At 43.3% G+C, this 18867-nt stretch overlaps 1 protein-coding gene across 17 annotated transcripts in view; it reads right to left on the bottom strand.

Moving 5' to 3' along the window:
• Nucleotides 1-18867, bottom strand: part of MAGI1 (membrane associated guanylate kinase, WW and PDZ domain containing 1) — a 347210-nt gene that overhangs the window by 25539 nt on the left and 302804 nt on the right. For all 17 annotated transcript variants that reach the window (XM_065642339.1, XM_065642340.1, XM_065642341.1 and 14 more), the window contains 2 exons: nt 13275-13306; nt 5725-5941 (listed from right to left, as the gene is read on the bottom strand). In XM_065642339.1, coding sequence (XP_065498411.1) covers nt 5725-5941; nt 13275-13306 — 249 coding nt within the window. The remainder of the gene's footprint in view (nt 1-5724; nt 5942-13274; nt 13307-18867) is intronic.

Below are 18867 nucleotides of genomic sequence, written 5' to 3'. Positions count from 1 at the left end.
ATGAAAATGAACACAGTGCTCAGAGGTAATTTTAATCAAACTTTCTTACGTAAACTTTAACAATTATCCTACACGTTATATAAAAAAAATTCTGCTCAGTGTGGTATCAGTTTCAACAAAAGATGGATTAAAAAATAACAAGTGTGAGTTTGCTTTAGTCACTAGCTCATTGGAGGCAGCAGCACTTTCAATGACTCAGAGCTTGGCAAAGTACAAAAGTTTTAAGGCCCAGATTCAGCAAAGTATATAGGGACAAGTCTGAAATTAAGAGTGCATAGTCTCATTGAAGATGATGGAGAGTTTCAGTGTTGAAAAGTCCTGTGATTTATTCACCAAATCTCATGAGATTCTAGATTTTGCAGGAAAGCCCTGTCTTCTAAACTATCCCACTGCAGAAGAATTCCAGTTTTTCTGTATTTCCTTTCAATTAAACCTTCTGGTGGCATGGCAAACTTTCAAAAGATGGCTTCAGCGTGTTCTCAACAAGACGACAAAGTTCTGCCACTGAGGGTCAGGGATCTCTGGGCTGAGCCATGGGCCAGGCTGGTGCCAGATGAACGTCAGCAAAGTGATGCCCACAGACCAGCTCCGTCAACATCTCTGCAGCCTCTGCTGCTCACACGATGTGCTGCAAGGACCAAGGGCTTTTTTAGCAAGACATTCTCTAAGGGCATGGGCACATCTGTGTGCCCAAGTGTATGACTGTAACTGTTTGTCTCCTATTAATATAATAAAAGGACATAACCCCACCAAGGGGCTTTTATTCACTATGATCTTTAAAGCCACTCTGATCAGAAGGTGGCTGCAATTTCCTGAGGGTTTTTTTTTTTTTTTTTGTTAGAGAGAAAGTATCTAATGTTTGGTATCATTGTGCAAATATTTTTAATTCTATGTAATTGCTCGTGAATGAACACTACACACTGGGGTCAAGACTTGTTTGTATTGTTTTAATTAGATTTGGGGAGACAAAATCCTGCCAAATAAATTATGTGCCTGAAAATAAAATTCAAATATTACCGATAACTTAGAATATTTTAAAAGCTTTAAAAATTATCTATCGTGTTCGGCTTTACTTTTAATTAAATGCTTAAGCCCTTCAAAGGGATTCATTAACACATCTGCAATTCAGATTAATTCATTTTGTCACTGCTGTTTTGACAGATGGCCATATGTAGGATATGGTATTTTGCAAAGCAATCAGGCCACATGAGAAAAATTTGACAACAGATTGCGTTAATCTTTAAGGAAGTTTAACAATACATTGAAAAATAAAAAGCATATTATAAAAATATATTTTCAATAAAGCAGTGCAAGATTTCAGAATTGCAGTTCTCTGATAAACTATCCAGTTACTGTTTCTCTGAGTGTTTTTCACGTATGTCATTCTTGGATCCACTTCAGTGTCTAAATCTTAAGGGTTTGTCCTTCTCTCTGATTCACATGTACACAACTCCCACCAGCAGCAATGAGTTACCCATGAGGAGGAGCTCAGGCAGTTAAAACTTAACACCAGCAAAGACTACATTTGTTATTGCCACCAAATGATCTGTTTTCAGATTCGCTTAACACAAAGCCGGCTATTCTCGTAAATCGTAATCCAGCAAAGAACTGCAGATTGCAGCAGAGCATTTGAGCTCAGCCTTACCTTAAAGCATCCAAGTCTCTTTGGGCTTACAGCTTGAAAATAAGCTTCCTTGGAGTGGAGCCCAAGTACCCAGCACCTTGCAGGCCTGATCCCCTCACCCAGGGGAGCTACATGTGAAGGAACTTTAGCCCATATTTGTTGAATAAAGTTGCAGTTCTCATCTGCTGCCACTCAACCCGAGTCCAGACATAGTTACGGAGTCATTGCTTAGCTTTGCATTATTAATTCTAGCTTAATTTTTCTTGCTTTTTTTTTTTCTTCTATTCTATTCTTCCCCTGAACAGACAATGTCTGTGGCTCTCTTCCACAGAATCTGAGCATTTCCTCATATTAAGATGTATTGGGTAAATTAAAAAAATACATGCTCTTACAAAATTATGGGTTATTTGGTGCTTTTGAACGAAATTCTGCTCTACCAATGGCTTCAGTGAGACAAGTCACATAAGTCAAATATAGTCTTTTTTACGAAATACTGATCCAAAGAATACTCAAAGAAAGGAAGAATACGTTTTACCAATCCTGAAAAATTAAAATGTTGCCTTGTGCTTCCCATGTCTACACTATTATTATTAATGTTAATAACAGTGGCATGCACTCCCAGTGTAAAAGGCAGTAGGTGGTCATTATAGATTCAGTACTTCTTAGAAACATCCCGGAGACGATGTATTCATATACCGAATGAAAACTCTTTATATTATTATTTTAGATTAAATAAAATTCTGTCTGGGTTGGAGCTAATGAATTCATCTTTTTGTGTCAACTGCATTTGAAAAATTGCACTATGTTTTCTTTATACTCAACAATTTCACAAATGGGATGAAATAAAACACTGAAGATGATTTAATGCTCTAAAATTCTGTCTTTTTTAACCTTATCACATACTTCAACACAAAGGGTTGTTGCTGTTTTTCAGTCCACTTGTTGGGAATTCAAAACCCTGCCTCCCAAAAGAACATTTTATAATGCTTTTCAGAGTTATTAAAATTTAAGGCCATGAATGAACAGAGAGCAAGCCTTGGACTGGGCAGCAGGGAGAGGTGGGAGAGCTGAGCTGGGGCTCCTCGAGCAATGGAAGCCTCTAGGACCCACCAAATGCCACAGTTACAGGATCATAGAATCATTTTGGTTGGAAGGGACCCTTAAGATCATCAAGTCCAACCACAACCTAACTCTAGCACTAAACCATGTCCCTAAGAACCTTATCTATGTGTCTTTTAAACCCCTCCAGGGATGGTGACTCCACCACTTCCCTGGGCAGCCTGTTCCAATGCCTGACAACCCTTTCCATGAAGAAATTGTTCCTAATATCCAATCTGAGGATGCATCAGCCAGTCTCAACATTGGCACTAGGGGGGCATCCTCCTGCTCTACATCAGATATTCATTTCGTTGTGGTCACGTCTTCATCAGAAGAATGCAGAGAGTCTCCCACCTAGCACCCAAAGCTATGGGTGTCATGGGAGAGGACGTGAGAACCTCAGTCCCAAAGCCAAAGGGAATGGGTGCTCAAGCAAAGAAGAAAGCAATGATATGACTGTATCACTGCCAGCCGAAGAAGGCACTGGAATTAAACTGGACTGCAGCTGAAGAAGAACAGCACATGTGGAGCAGAGAGACAGTAAAAGTGGAGGCACGGAGAACAGTTTCTCCCATCCCGCAGTCTATGGTGCTCCACGTCTGCAGAGCTCCCTGCACATGATCCGAGAGCCACACAGCCAGTGCCTGGGCAACACTGGGATGCAAGTCGCGCTTTTCATGCAGACCAAATATAGGGAAAGAAACATGGTGGCTCACCCCAAGCTCCCAGGGCAGAAGAGGCACCAGGTTTCAGCTGTGAACCACAGTCTCCATTTATGGGACTGATGAAAGGGATGACAGGAGAGGGCTTGGTGAGGGAAGGAGCAAGAGCTGACCACCGACCTCTAAATAAAACCACCAGTCGCACTTTGGGATCAGACTGTGACAGGAGACAGAGCATTTCCAACTGCTCTTTTCACTTAGACTGTATCTTTCCTGTTTTTCTTCACTTTTCATTAGGTGCAGCAAAGCCACGTCACAAGGTAAGAGTGCAGGTTAATCCCCACGGAATGTGTTTCATTCCAGCTTAGGGTTGGAAATTCATAGGCTCTTGGACATTTCTAGTGGCAGATGCTTACAAAGAGACATAACCACATCACATTTCTGCCATTCTCCAAAAACCCTTTATCTATGAAACCAAGACATCTCAGAAAACACCTTCCTAGGAAGGAAATGGCAATGGGACGAAAAGCTGATAGAAAACAACTGATGTTCAAACAGGTAGGTCTCATCTGGTAGAAGAGGCAGAAGATAAGGACTGAAGCAATAGAAAGGGGTCAGCCCCACTGCAGAGATGCTGAACCACAGAAAGGTGAGATGGGGAAGCTGAAGGGGCATGGCAGACCCCAGTCTAGCAAAAGGCCCAAGCAGAGAGGATTGTGGCACAGAGAGAGATGTCGTGTGGGAAACCAGCAGGTCAAGAGATGGTGAAGAGGCCTCTGGAAAGACCCTAATCACAGACAAGGACAAATACCTGCAGCCATCGAAGAAAGAGGGAGGATTTAGCACATGGTGTTAGAAGCGGACACAGAAGAGCAACTGCCTGCCTATGCACTTCAGGATTTCTCTGGCTCAGCCTCGGGTTTTATTGAGAAAGACAGGCAGGAGTTAAGGCTGCTAAGCTGATACTAATGACTAATTAGTACGAGTTAAACAGTTAATTATAAATTAGCTAAGTAGCTGCAGGGGGTCAGAGGCGATGCCAGCACGGAGCCTATGGGAACCATGTGAGCTGAGCAAGGGTGATGCCGATGCCATGGGACGGTGACGGCCTCAACTGTGTCTGTCCCAACAGAAAGAGGAGCTCTGAGTGCAGGGTTGAAGAGCCACCACGCCTTGGCTCTCTGCCACTTTCTCCTATTTCAACAAGATTCACATGCCAGTTCTGTCACTGCACTTCTCCATAGATCAGCAGGATCCGGCCCAAGAGCCGGCAGGGTCACTGTGCCTGGGCCCTGGCAAGGGACGGGAAGCGGCGCACAGGAGCTGAGACACCTACAAACTGCATTGCTGAGACACTGAATCCAAAGAGATGCATCTTCAGCCAAGAAACTGTGACTCATGATTTAATTTTTCTAGGACTTAAGATCTCAAAGTGATTCATTTGGTCAGAAAAAAAACAGTCCTACCATTTTTCATTTGGGGGTAATGTTCATTTCATACTGGTTTTACCAATTTCCAGTTACCACAATAAAATCAAACTCCAGGTGATACTCTTACAGCACCAAGACTTTGAAGCTCTCTTTTCTGTAACTGAAGTCACTACTGCTTTTGAAAATGAACCTAATAATCTCTTTTCTTTAAGAAGCTTTTACAGATTCAATCATCTTCAGCAGTGCAATTAGAGCAAAGCCAGTGTGTTTATTTTCTTTTTAGAGAAGAAACTGACTGAAACCATATTTATATTCTTGGAGCAGAGCCAAAGCCCTGGTGAACTATTAGCCAAACCTGCAGATTATTAATTGCCATAAAAGCCACTTTCAATATGCATTTGATATCCGTATTGTTAAAGTGTCCACTCTGGTCAAAGTAAAATGGCTCTTCTGGATTTTATCCTCCCTGGAGTGAGACTGGAAAGCATCTGATACGAATTTCAGCAAACTAAATACTTCTCCTTACTGAGATTCCTATGCATATCAGACAATGAGCCTTAACTTCAAAAAAGAGTTTAGGATCTAGATAACAAACTTGGAAATTCTCCTTTAGCCTAATTTGCAAGTAAAATAAAAAAAATAGGGGAAAAGATGGTCTTTAATTTTAAAGGGATTTTTCGTATTAATCTTTGGTCTAAGTGCCCTTTCCTAGAGATGATCTAAATTCATTCCTCATCAGGGAGGAAACTGCACCCCTATCAAGCAGACATCACTGACAGATACCAAATTAACAAACCGAAGCCTTGCATTTTCAATAGAAATCTACAAGATTCCGTTCTTCGCAAAGAAAATATACACAGAGCAGCTGCCAGGGCCGTAGCCTTAGCAACCACACCTGCTTCATACTCACGTCGGCTTTCATACATGCTCCTGGACTGGGCCCAGATTTTGAATGGATCTGGCTTTTTCTGCCCAGAAGCGTCGGGTTGATCGGCGGCCGGTGCCTCGGCGGCGGCGCAGTCCGGCAGCCCCTGCGTGCTGTGGACGGGGGACGCGGTGTGGCCGCTGCGGTGGCTGGAGACGCTGTGCTGAGAACTGTTTTGGCTGTCTTTCCTTTCAAGTGGTTGCTGTAAGGAAGAAAGCGAGGGGAAAGAGAGAGAGAGAGAGAGAGAGAACAGACGGTTATTGGTCTTTGAGTGGGTGTTTTCCATCAATTTTTCTCCCTCTTCTCAGGGTTTCTGCATGCACATAAGTAAATACATAAATCACAGTTTTGCTGCCACCAGTTAATGCTGGGTACAGTTAAATTCCCCAATGACAGATCTTGATAGGCAGGCTGACAGAAAGAGATATGCAAAAGAAAGTAATTCATCATTAAAAATATGCAGTTCTCCATCTCGCACATGAAAAAAACCCCACCTAAATCTCATTATAGGTTACTAGTTTCAGTGCACTTATTTTTTCTTACATTAAGGCAGGAAAAAGTCGAGCGCTTTCTACTCAGATAACATTAGGGTCTAACTAAAGCCTTCAGGAAAGAGGAAAAACTACCATATTTTACTATGAAAACTTAAACACTCCCTTTGAAACAGCTTCAAGCACAGCCCTTACTATGAAAGATCACTTTTCCTCTGCAGCTCTTGCAACCCCCACATCACAAGTGGGTGGACAAGAGAGTACCACTTTCATGTCCCTGCTTCCCAGAGCATCCACAGGATTACAGCAGACCTTCACAAACGTGAAAATGTCTATTTACAGTTCAACTTCCTTGTTTTAATTTTGCACATTAAAACAGGAAAAAATACGTCCACCTAAATTCAAGGCTTATTCAAAAGCAGTGTGTCAAGAGCTCTGCCTGCTCAATATTTAGCTAAGCAGGGTACATAGTTCTTAAGTCGAATTCACAATGGTGGGCTCAGATGAAGCACAAATCACATTTGCATTGCCAGGATTTGTACTACTCAACATGCAGCAAAATCTTCCCTCAACAAGAGCTCCCCAAACTGTACAGCAAATGCTTTTTAATGCTCTTTTGAGATGACCTTGGCTTGGCATCAAGCTTGAGTCCAATCTCCCACCTGCTCCAGCACAGAGAGCTGGCACTTTCCTGGGGCTGCTGTGTCGCAGAGAGCAGCTGGAAAAATAGCATCTTACAGGTTGTTTCTACAACATCCACAGTTTCCTGGCTAAAAGGGGTCAGCCACTTGTACCACGAAACCTCAGACAAAAATGTAAAGCGTCCTGCTGGCAGGGGATGCCTGAAAACATTGCAACAGGAGCCTCTGCTTTCAGAGTCTTCTCCATAGAAAAGCAAGACAGAGTAGGGAGAAAAGACAGTGGCAAAACCAGAGCAGATCAGTGCCGGGGGGGTGGGGGCTGAGGAGCACACAGGTCTGAGACCCCTTTCTTTATGCTGAACGTGAAACCCCAGGTAGCCAATGCTCCACCGAGCAGGTCTGAATTAATTACGGAGGAGAAAGTCACCATACGAAAGCACTCCCCTTTTGAGTCTTAACAATAATATTATATATATATACATATAATTTTTAAATGTATTTTTAGGTTTATACTGAGAAAAAAAAAAAACAGCTTCAGCAGCCCAAATGACTGACCTTGCAGCCTTACATTCGAGTTGATGATCCACTACCAGCATTTTTTTAAGTATCTCAATCAACTAGAATGTAAAATTGCCTTTGTCCGTTAAAGCAATTTTGAACAAAGCATACTTGTTGTGATTACTCATCTGCAGACTTTTGAATACAAATATCTGAACCATTTTCAAACATTTTTAGCTTTTTAAGTGTTTAAAGAGGCTAATGCACATGCAGCCCTTCAGTTTGTAAATGAAGCAGTTTTAAAACATCTATGCTGTGGATAATCACTCCCTTGTAACTTAAAAATATTTTCTTTAAAAGGCAAAAAAGAAAAAAAAAAGCTTCATAACTCTCAGTTCAGCAGTCCAGCCATCTGGATTGTTTCGGTTTTTTGGCCAAACTACTGAAATAACTACAAGCATCCTGAGAAACTTCAGGGCAATCTCACTGGAAATAGCTGGTTTACAGAAGTTAGAGTACGAGGACCAAAATGTGAAGCTTTATTCAGCCCTTGGGGAAATGTTGAGAACTCTGGAAACTTTCTCATTTAAAAAGGAAACAAAGTTTGAACTTTAAAAGGTGCTCTCATCTTATGATATGAAAGGTCTAAATATTGAGCAAACTATGAATTCTGTTTTGTATTTGGGTTGCAAATGGAAGCGTCAGCATATCTCAAGCAAAACCACCTCTAATTAGACTAGAGTTGCAATTGTAAATACACAGACATTTTGCAAGAAATAGGGTAAAACTTCTCCAGAGGGACAGCTGCTTTTCCAAACAAGAATTCCTTTAATAAGCCTGAAATGTCTCTATTTAGGAGTTGAAGAAGGGAACAGAGAAAGGAGCATACAGCCATGGGAATGGTCCCACCACCTGCTCTCCTGCCACGGGGACCGCCTGGATCAAGAAGTTTGTGCCTTGGTGCAAAGGTGGAGCTTTCCCAGGAGAGATGAGCTGACGATACGCCAATGGAAGGATGGCTTCTCTATCTCCTGCCTCATTCCTTGTTTTGGGTCTGGATCTGACTGTCCAGCTCACCCAGCTCACCCATGGGCAGGAAAGCAGCTAAATCAGGGCCAGATGAGCACGGGGCTGTTTGGTGACAGACCTCTGCAGAATGGCTGGTAAAGACCTCAGCCCATGATGCTGATCATGTTTTTCAGTGCAAAGTAAAGCAGATCAGCTGAATTGGGTTGACTTCTGACAGCAGCTACAAGAGCATGAGGCACAGAACTGGCCAAGTCAACAAGAGCACCCCTGGCCCTCAAGAGTCTGTGTTCTTCTCCAGAGCTGTGGATAAGCATAAACAGCTTGCCTTAAAGACTCTTGACCACAAGTGACTAGAAATAAAGACTATGATGACTACCTTGAGTCCATTTAGGCAGATTGCATGTTTAAAAACAGGTGATGGGATAAAACCAACCACCTTGGTACAGTATTGCAGCCATGACAAAATAAATACATGGAAAGCTGGAGCTTCTCATGCCCTACCCAAGCCCCAGGTCTGAGATGCAAGGCCTATGCCAGCTTCTTTGCCAAAACTTTGCAGTGCTCATTGCACAAAACATAAGGTAAAGAAAACGCGTGATTGGGAGGAAAAGTCCTTTCTAGCTGCCCTTTCTCCACCGGTTGAGGTTAACGGGAATGTCAGTGTGGCTTAGATTTGCAAGTGCAGCTCTGGGCACTATGGCTGCAGGAGGGGGGACACAGCGGTCAGGGCTTGGGCATCCATCAGCCTCCCAGGGTTTCTTCCCTGCACTGTGCAAACCCCATTTCAGCCAGAGACACTCCATTTGCCAACCTGAAAGGCAGCTTCTCCCTTGGCAGAGAGGCTGAGTGAGCCCACACTGAGCACTCTGATTACGGGAAGGGGAGAAAACAGCAAAGGCGATGTGAGCCAGGGAGCTTGGAGCTGTTGTGCTTCAAAAGGAGACGGGAGGAAAATCTGCTTATAAAAGTCTCCAAGTGCCCAGAAAATGCTACAGATACCCACATAGCAGAGACCAGTTTGTCATTCATGCTAAATGAAAGAGTAATTAAATGTTACTTTGTACAGCGACTGCCAAAACAACTGAGGCCCGTGACACGGCTGAGAGGTGGCTGCAGGCAGCGATGGGACACTAATTATTAGCAGCAGTTGTGTCTGCCTGTGTCAGGCAGAGAGAAACCCGCAGCAGAAGAGGCGACGGTGGCAGGGAGCGTGTCCTGCGGCATGAACAGACACCAAAGCTTTTTTGGCATGGGATTCTCCAGGCATTCAACTGCAAGAGAGAAGAGTTGCCGTGGTTTCCTCCCACTGCATTTCAAGGTGGGGGAAAAAAAAAATGGTCTCTGGATGAAGAGGGATGTATTGCACAAACACCTGTGATATGGAACCTACTTCTGCTCTTGGCAGAAACAGGACATCAGCAGAGCCCAAACTGCAGCCTGTCCACCTGAAATATGTGGCAATGCTCTTGTCAGGGACAGGCTGTGCATAGGAATTGCAGTTTTGGCCACAGTTCAGTTATGCCGACAATGTATTTATTCACACCCAAAATAAAAATCAGATTTTTGGAAGAGCTTAGCACTTTCTTCCCCCTGCAGTGATCCTGTCTTCTGATGATCTAACTGCAGATTTTTGTTCTCTAAAGCATTTTTGAGAAGCCTGTCCTGGCAGTGACAGCAGACCGAGCTGGAAATGGGAATCTTTGCCCCCTTGTGGAGTATTTTGGTGCAACATGGAAAAAAAAAAAAAAGTTTGTTTTCATCCATGTTATATCAGGATAATTGCAGAAGAAATTGCTATACTACAGAACTTGCAACTGCAAATGTATATACCCAGATGGTCAATACAAAAATATTATCCATTTTCATCTAAAGAAGAAGCAATGGGAAGCTGAAAACAAACAAGCAGCACAGAGAGCTGCTAAAAGTGCCCAGTCCCACGTATGGCTGCAAACTTTTTTTTTTTTTTTACATTAATTTGGCTCTTTCACCAAGGTTGAAAAACTCTCCTTAGAAAAAGAGCAAAGCTTATCAGAAGATATATACAGGCCCAGGAAAACCGAGCTCAAGTGAGAAAAATATTCTCAGCCCATGCTGCAGCCCCAGCACTAATAAACCTCTCCAAACCAGCCAGGAGGTATCCAACAGCCTGGAGTCAGCCTTTGGGGAATATGAGATTGGGGCTGACAGCTAAAAATAGGGCTTGTTTGAGAAAGAAACAGCCATTGGCAGCAGGTCGGGATTGTGTCCGGGCTGTGGGAAAGGATCCGAGGTAACAGGAGAGGGCTCGTCACTGCACTGAGTGAACCAGAAAAGGATGGAGACCGGAGCTCATGTCTCCCTGATGCAGGAGAAGAAACAAAGAATGAACACAAGTAAAGAACAAACCAACTGCTCCCAGCCTGGGCGTACACTGTCCTCTGACTCTTAATCAAGGAGTGCTGGCAAACATCCCCCCTGTGTGGGGCGGAGGGACCTGGGCAGGCAGCACATTCCCCCCAACCCCATGTCCAGCCGTGTGGTGCTGGGACAGCCCGGGGGGACACAGCTCCGTCAGCAGCACCCGCATCTACCCGGCAGCTGCAAGTGCAGGAAAACCACCCTTGGGACGTGCTGGGACAGTGAGGTGGCATCCCAGCCAGGGAGTGTGACAGAGGGCAGGCATGGCCCTGCCCTGCCGGGACAGGAGCAAGTGGGGATCTTCATGGACAACACGGCTGGGCCCCCCTTGCCCCACAGCTGAGCACAACAGCCCCTGCAACCCAACCGAGCGAGGAAGGTGTTAAGCAATATCACACTGCTTTTATGCTTTTGGCCATTGCCTTGGCCACATGAGGTCTGGTGTTGGTGTAAATCCATCCCAGACAGCCTCGAGGACAGTTTCCTCCTCTGCATACAGGTGCCCTGAGGCATTTTGCTCCAGGTTTCCGTGCTCAACCCATGCACATCACCGATGCCTGGGAACGAAGGAGCGGCTGTGCCGGCTCCGACACGCTCTGCTCTGCCCCGCCGAGGAGCGGCTGGTCATTAAACACCGCACAGTGCGGCAGCTGTGTGCCACATCGCTGCTAATTGACAGTATAAATGATCCGGTGTGCAGGCAGGGCGAATAGGAGGCTCTGCTTTTTGTAAATCCCGTGCTTTAGAGGCAGCAGCACCTCCTAGGGTTATAGTAAAAATTACAGGAGGGACCCTAAAGCAAAGTGATGGAGGTTTGGGAGAGGTATGCGAGGGAATGGGACTGCTTTGGCAGGGCTGACCGGCTCCTCAAAGCAAATAGCAGGGAGAAATCTGCTCTTGCAGGGCTACACCTGTTTCCAAGCAGTCCCTTTGTTCACCGAGGCAGGATTATCCCGATGTGGATTTAGATGCTGCTCACATTTTCACAGAGCAACGCTGCTGACAAGAGAGGTGTCTGACAGGGCAGGATCTCCCTTTACCTGATGCCAAATGTGCGTGTGGCAAAGCCAGAGCATCCACATGGGAGCCTCCATGCCTCGAACACACCGAGACTCATTGATCAGGGCTGGTTTAATGACAGGCGCCAGAGTCTGGATTGAACGCAACCAACTCCTGCTCCGACTGGGGAAAAAAGTGCAGGCAGAGAAAAGAAACGTGCCAGACGCGTACGTATTTTACACACTTGCTTCTGTTTTACCGAAGGCTGAAATAATCTCAGCATATGACAGCAGTGAGCGCGCAGGGTCTGACATGCCTGTGATTTGCAAGGGAGCTCACCCCGCGCTTCTGCCTCTCAACATTAATGTGAGCTGACAGTGGTAGAGGCCTGGGCTCACGTGACTTTAATCAGCGCTGCCCTAAGCCATCAGAATCACATTAATTATTTCAGGGCTTGCTTTTTTTTTGTTTGGATGAACAGAGAACTCGTATTAAAAGCAGGAGCCTTTTGCTCAGCCCTTTCATAAACCACTTGCCCAGGTCTGCGGCTCCGTGGGCTGTGCTCAGCTGCAGTTTTTGGCACCCACCGGCGACCGCCGGTGAAGTTTTGCACCGTCTTACAACATGACAAACACCTCACTCGCTCTGCTCCCACAAAGCGACTGGGAGAGAATTCTCTTTTTTCCCCTCCCTCTCCAGAGATAACTGGAAATATTCAGGCTTTAAGTATTCTATTTCCTTTAAAAAGAAAACATTTATTTTTCTTGCATACGAACAGCACATAAATTCATTCCATGGTATCATGCACGGAGCTTTAATGATATTTTAGATCATGGCTTTCATTAGCTAACGTGTCATCCAGGTAACAGCTTTACATGGAAACAGGATCAGAAGGGACAAGAAAATGCCCTTCTGTTGTTTTCTTGAAACAAATAAGGAATCTCACACCTGCAGCACAATCCTGCTTAGTATGAAAATGCCTCCAGAGCAAGCGCTAACTGTACTCCCGGGGAACCATAATTGTGCTCTGTTCACGCTTTGTCTCTCTTGGCAAGGTGCACGCTTTCCCATTCTGTTAATAATTCAGCTGAGGGTACTCGAGAAAACTCCGGGAGTTAATGGAAAAGGTTGGTGCCTGCGAACACCCGAAAGGAACCGCTATCTGGCAAGAAGGTGGAGCCTCCCATCCTTCTAAAAGGAAACAATAGCTTTTTTTTTTTGGGTAAGTTAAATGACAGAGAAGCTCAATCTGTCAGGGAAGGGGATCTGTAAACCTGAGGCTTTATTTGCAAACAATTTCCCCTTCCATACCGCATTCCTCTTTCATACCCCCGTGCAGCAGGAGCTGTGCAAGGTAATCACGGTTGCAACAGAAAGACAACTTAAAACAATTGAAACCCACAAAGAAAACAAACTGAACTCATGCCTTTCTCCTTCAAAGCAGACAAACAGACAAAAATAGTAGCTGAAAAGTGCTTACCGACTTTGGGCTCTTCTTTGGGACCGGCAGTCCTGAAAAATGGCAACAAGGGAAAAATAAACATTAGCATCTAAACGTTACCTTCCCTTAAAGAAAAAATCCCTAGGTGTATCATCCGACCGTAGCCATCTGCAGGGTTATGTCAGCTTTCCCTCTCGCATCGGAGTTACCAGTCTGTTCATATCGAATCAAAAGCCCGGGGAGAGGGAGAGCGAGGGAGCGACGGGCGCGGGGGGAGAGCTCTATCTGCATCAGCTCTGCTGACTCGTGCCGCAGCAGCCGGGAGGCTGCGAGAGAAACCCACAGCTGAAGCCAGCGCTTGGGCAGAATCTCAAATGCTCCCCTGGACTACGGGAGACTTAGCTTGCAATTAAAGCCGAGGCTATTTCCTTTTGACGCGATCGGCTCGGCGATTTTTATCAGACCAATCGTGGCAGCGCAGGGGAAACAGGTTGCGGGTTTTTTTTTAAAGTATTTCTCTAGGAATAGATTTTTTTTTTCTTGAAAGGAAGATGTGCATCGGCTTGAGCCAGGAGGCATGGGTTGGGCAAAGGAAAACAAAAGCATGGGGAGGAATAAGCTTTTATCCCTAAAAACGTGAATGTTACTGACAAAACACACGGTTTCCTTCCTGTCCATCCTAAGTGCAAATCTTTGAAGCCAGAGATTTTATCTGTTAGTTACAATTTCAGAAAGCCGTGGTTTGAAAACAGCACTGCAAAGTCCTGACCCTTGAAGAAGGGGGGTTTATACAGGTTGCAGTTGATGCAAAGGAAGAAAGAAGCAGGAGGGCAACAGAGAAGGTTTTTTCAAGGACAATTTTGCATTTTGGAGCAGCCTTGTCCTTGCTCTGTGATGAGCAAGGGAACTCAAAAACTGGGATTTCTATCGACTACTTCTGCATATAGCCCAATTCCCAGTAGCAAAGGAGACATTTGCCTGGGGGATTTACCTACAACCCAGGAAAAGCTCTTTCCTGGGCATTTTGCAAGTCACCTTTTCCTCCACTGTTGGAGGAGAGGAAACTCCTCATGTTTTGCAACGTGTGACACTCCAGAAAACAAACATAAACCAAAACACAGATTACATTCCACATTAAGTGCTCAGTAATTCAGATGTTTGAAATCTGCTTTTGTCTTTAGGATGTGATTTATGTGGCATTTATGCCGCATTATGTTTTCTACTTTATGCATTTTGTTTGTGGTAAAACCCATGTCCTTGTCTAACTTTTACACAGAGAATAAAATAAGTGATGCAAGCGAATTACAAATCTGTCTAGGAAGAAGCTGATTTTAAGGTAATTTGGAAGATGTTAGTTCTGAAAAGGGAAGATCCACAATTAAAAATGATAAGCAGACTCACTTTGCTGCCTGCTCACAGACTCAGATGAGAACTGTAATGAGTATTTTAAATGAAATATTTTCAGCTTTTGAGGAATATCTGTGCTATGCACGTCACTCTCATGCATTCCCAACCAATAGCTGATACCCCTCCAGGCAAAAATTGATCAAGGGACAATGAAACATCAAAACTGCTTGAACTAAACAATGAAAATCGCAGCTTCATTTCTGCTTATGGTGACCGTGTTTGTGTAATAAAGAGGAAAGCACTAATAACATTCATGGCAAGTCACATTTTTAACAGGCATCATTTATCGCAGAGATAAACACACAGATAGAGATTCTCCCTCTCCCCTTCCACATGCATGCACACACGTTTACTCTCCCTTTCCAAGAGATGCTCTTTCCTATTAAATCAATAGGTAGAACATATCCCTGTGCATGCACGCACCCTTAACATGAGCCAGAAAAAGGCATTACAGCAATTTAAATGTTTCCCACAAAAAATTAAGCTGAGATGCAGCTGGGTTTTTGGTTCAAATTGTGCTATAATTCAGTCTATTGCATCGTAAACGTTAAATGTTAAAATTTACTAAGTATGAACTACTGAACAAACCTTTCCTTCAAAGTTTGCCATTAATTTTGGCTGTTCCAATCAAAAAGAGATGGAAAACAGTTGAAAAATAATAGAAAACATATCGAGTCCATTGTTTGGCTGGTCCTTCAGAGGCAAATGAATCTTACAGCGTCACTGCTCTGTGCCAGACTTTGCTGCAGAACAAGCAGTAATTGACTTTTTACCAAAACAAATGACTGCAGAACATGTTAACGAATGTTGGTAGTTTTTCACGGGACAAGCTTATAGCCAGAGGAATAACTTGCTCATTAATTTTTTCTTTAAAAAAAGTTATTTATTCATCTAATTAGGGTCCCTCATTTTAAAACCCCAGTTCCTGACGCAGCAGGCCAAATGAGCAAGTGGTAGTTATAATAAGTAGTTTCCATGCTCAGATGATGGAATGGATGCAGTGTTTAACGGCAATGAATAGGAAATGCTTGAATAACCCCCAAATCCTTGGGAGCATCACTAGCAAGAAAATGCTGAGCTTTATCAAAAAGCTTCTGGCATAAAAAATTGCCAATGCCTATGATATAGGGACGGTGACAACTCCGAATTGCAAAAATCATCTTTTGATCACATCAACTGTATCCCATCGCTGCCCAGGCCACTGCTCATGCCATGCCTTGCTTGATATGCTCATTCTCCTGGCTGCCCCGTCCTCTCCTGAAGCCTCACTGCAAGTTTTTCAGAGGTAAATGGACCAAGCATGGACTTCACACCCAGTTTGCATCTCTTCGGCATTATCCATTATTTTGGATTATTTGGATTTGGTTGGAATAATGGCATTCACTTCCCTGTCTAAGAGGAGCAAAGAGGCTTCTACGCTGCTCTGCCCTCAAATCCGATAATGGAACAGTAATAGTTTATATCGACACTGCAATATAATTCCTCTGTGATTTAATGCCCATGCACATCTCTCACTAGGACTCGAAATGAATCTTCTAATTTTGCGGAGGTTTGGAGGTGCAGATTAGAGAAGGTGAAAGAGTCAAGCAACTGAACAGGGCTGTTGTCATCACAGAGTTAACAGTGTTTTAAAACAAATGAGCACATCTGGTAAACAATGTCAATATGACCTAAAATCCCTTGAATGGGCTCATTGTAGCTACTTACTAAATGTGCCTGGAATTAAATTAATTAGAAAACACAAATTACTCCCTTCTAAATAACAATGTAATAAAGCAACTGCTTAATGAAAAATATCAGTGATCAGTGAGCAATCCACAAGCACAAAAAAAGGGATTGTAATCAAACTAAATTCACAGACTCGTCAGCAAGGCAAGAAAGGCTTCATACAAGGTTAGTCAAAAATGAGTCAGATGTAGGGATCTAAATTAAACTAATTATCACAGAGATTATTACATTATTCTTAACAAAAATCTCTCTCTTTTCTCCCTAGTACTCCCTAAAGCTCTATGTACAGCTGGCTGCATCCATCTGCTCAACTACGTTTTATAACATAGTGGAAAAAACGCAAATCATTAAGCAAGTTTTGTACCATGACTTCAGCACTCTCAACACCATTACCCATCAGGAGCAGTGTTTCTGTTGTGTGACACCGTATTATGTTGTGAGAGATGCAGTCCATGCAGTAAGGGCACAACCCAGCTTACTTCATGTTATTTGGCATGTGTTAATTTTGCAGTCTTGTGTGGTAAAACTTCTGGAGGTGGGAAGCTGTAGATTCCCTAATCCTACCTATGACAAGTTCATGGAAGAACCCATGGGACAAAACTGTGACAACAAGTGTTGCTGTTTCTAACATGCGGTGGTCCTCAAGTTTTACAGGAACATTTCGTCAGGTGTTTTGTCTTTATGCAACCGAAGTAGCTTGGTAAGACCACAACACGTGGCAAATTCTGTTTTACTGAGCATATACAGAATGCAATGCATGTCTACAAATCCAAACCATAGCCCAGGCCTTATACTCGTGAGAGCTCATAAGGCCACAAATGTTCAAAAATTACCTAGATGGACACCAGACACATCATACCCTGTTCTACAACCCCATGTTTCAGAAATGGTGGATCAAAATGATCAAAAGTTGAATCTTAAGGGAGACCTATCTCTATGCACCAGAGGAGTCACCCAGTCAACCCATCTGAACAGCTCAGTTATGTGAAGGCCAGTTGGGGTGAACAGTTCTCCCACCACTGCAAAGAAAAAAAAAAGTGTACATTTCAATGGGATTTCAACCAAAATTGCGACAATTCAGTACCAGTTTGCACAATCCACCCATAGGACAAAGGCGCTTCAAATTACTAAAAGCCAGTCTAGAAGCTAGACTACCATCTTATATTTAGTGTTTACAACATTCGTGGCTACTGCACAACATTTTTCAGTTTTAGAGTGTTTTTGCACATGAAGGAAAAGAACAACTGTGTCTAGATCTTCACTTCTCATGATTGCTTAGCACTCTCAATCTGGCCACTTTGTGGCCTGTCCATATCCAACAGCAAAAAAAAGCCACAGGTGAGCCTAAGTGAAAGGGTCACCCATTTGGTTTCACCCTTCTGTCTTCTGCAGCCCAGAATTCACAACAGCAAAAAATTAGGGGGAGATGAATAAAACCACAAGAAAAGAAACATTTCAGACTGTGTCACAAGGTTAACGTTTACAGAGAAACTGTTCCTGCCCGAAAAAAAAAAAAAATAACAAGCTTTCTAAATAGTTCTGCTTATACTGTGCCAGCTAAAAAGGCTGTACCAAAGAAAAGAGACACTTCAAAAGATGAGAGGTAAAGTACTGGAGTCAGGGGGTACACAACCATATACCTGGCATAGCACATTGATCGCTGCTTTCTGTGTGCAAGACATGGAACTTTAAATAATTAATGCTAATGGCCATTAGTGCTGCCAGGGGAGCAGGGGACGGGAGGTTAGTGGTGACAAAGCAATCCCCTTGATTCTGAACAATCAATTGCCAAAGAATTTCTAATAAAGGACACATACTATCTACAAAAATAGATGGAACTAGAACTTTTCCAGACTGGAAACGGAACAAGAAAATATCAGAATAATTTGCAGCAGGAGACACAATCTGATACAGGCATTAGGAGCCCGTTAAGAAGAAAATCCCAACTTTGTCCCTGCCCAACTTTTCTGCTCCTCATCGTGATTTGCATAACAAGAGTGTAACTGCACTAGCAAAAAAATTAGCTATGCAATACAAGCTTTAAGCGAGAGAATAATTTACACCGCAGGAATATAGCCCTGCCATAAATCAAGTTTGGTAACTACGAAATATAGTGAAAAATGCCACATTTCTAATGCTAATGCTAAGAAAGTGATGTGTTCAAGAGGCCATCTCAGTCATTATTAACCACTGGTACTGGCAAAAAACCGTAATGAGGCATAGTATATTACTGCTATTAACAAGAATTTCAGTTCTAGATGCTCTAAAGATGTTAAATTGTATTAGCCTCACTTACTCATTTTTGATCAGGATGCTAAACAATTCCTTGTAATTGAAGTCTCAGTCATATTTTCAGCATCTCAAAGCTGAATTGATTTTAGAAGCGATAAAGAAGATATAGCCTAATAAAATGCTATTTAATTACTACAAAAATATAAATTTAACTGTGTAGTAAGATACATATGGCAATGCCAAGAGAGTGAGATAATAAAGAGAT

This window comes from Caloenas nicobarica, chromosome 11, assembly GCF_036013445.1.
Source record: "Caloenas nicobarica isolate bCalNic1 chromosome 11, bCalNic1.hap1, whole genome shotgun sequence".
NCBI classification, from domain to species: domain Eukaryota; kingdom Metazoa; phylum Chordata; class Aves; order Columbiformes; family Columbidae; genus Caloenas; species Caloenas nicobarica.
Note: the sequence above shows the minus strand (reverse complement) of the source record. Positions and strands in the feature narration are given on the sequence as shown.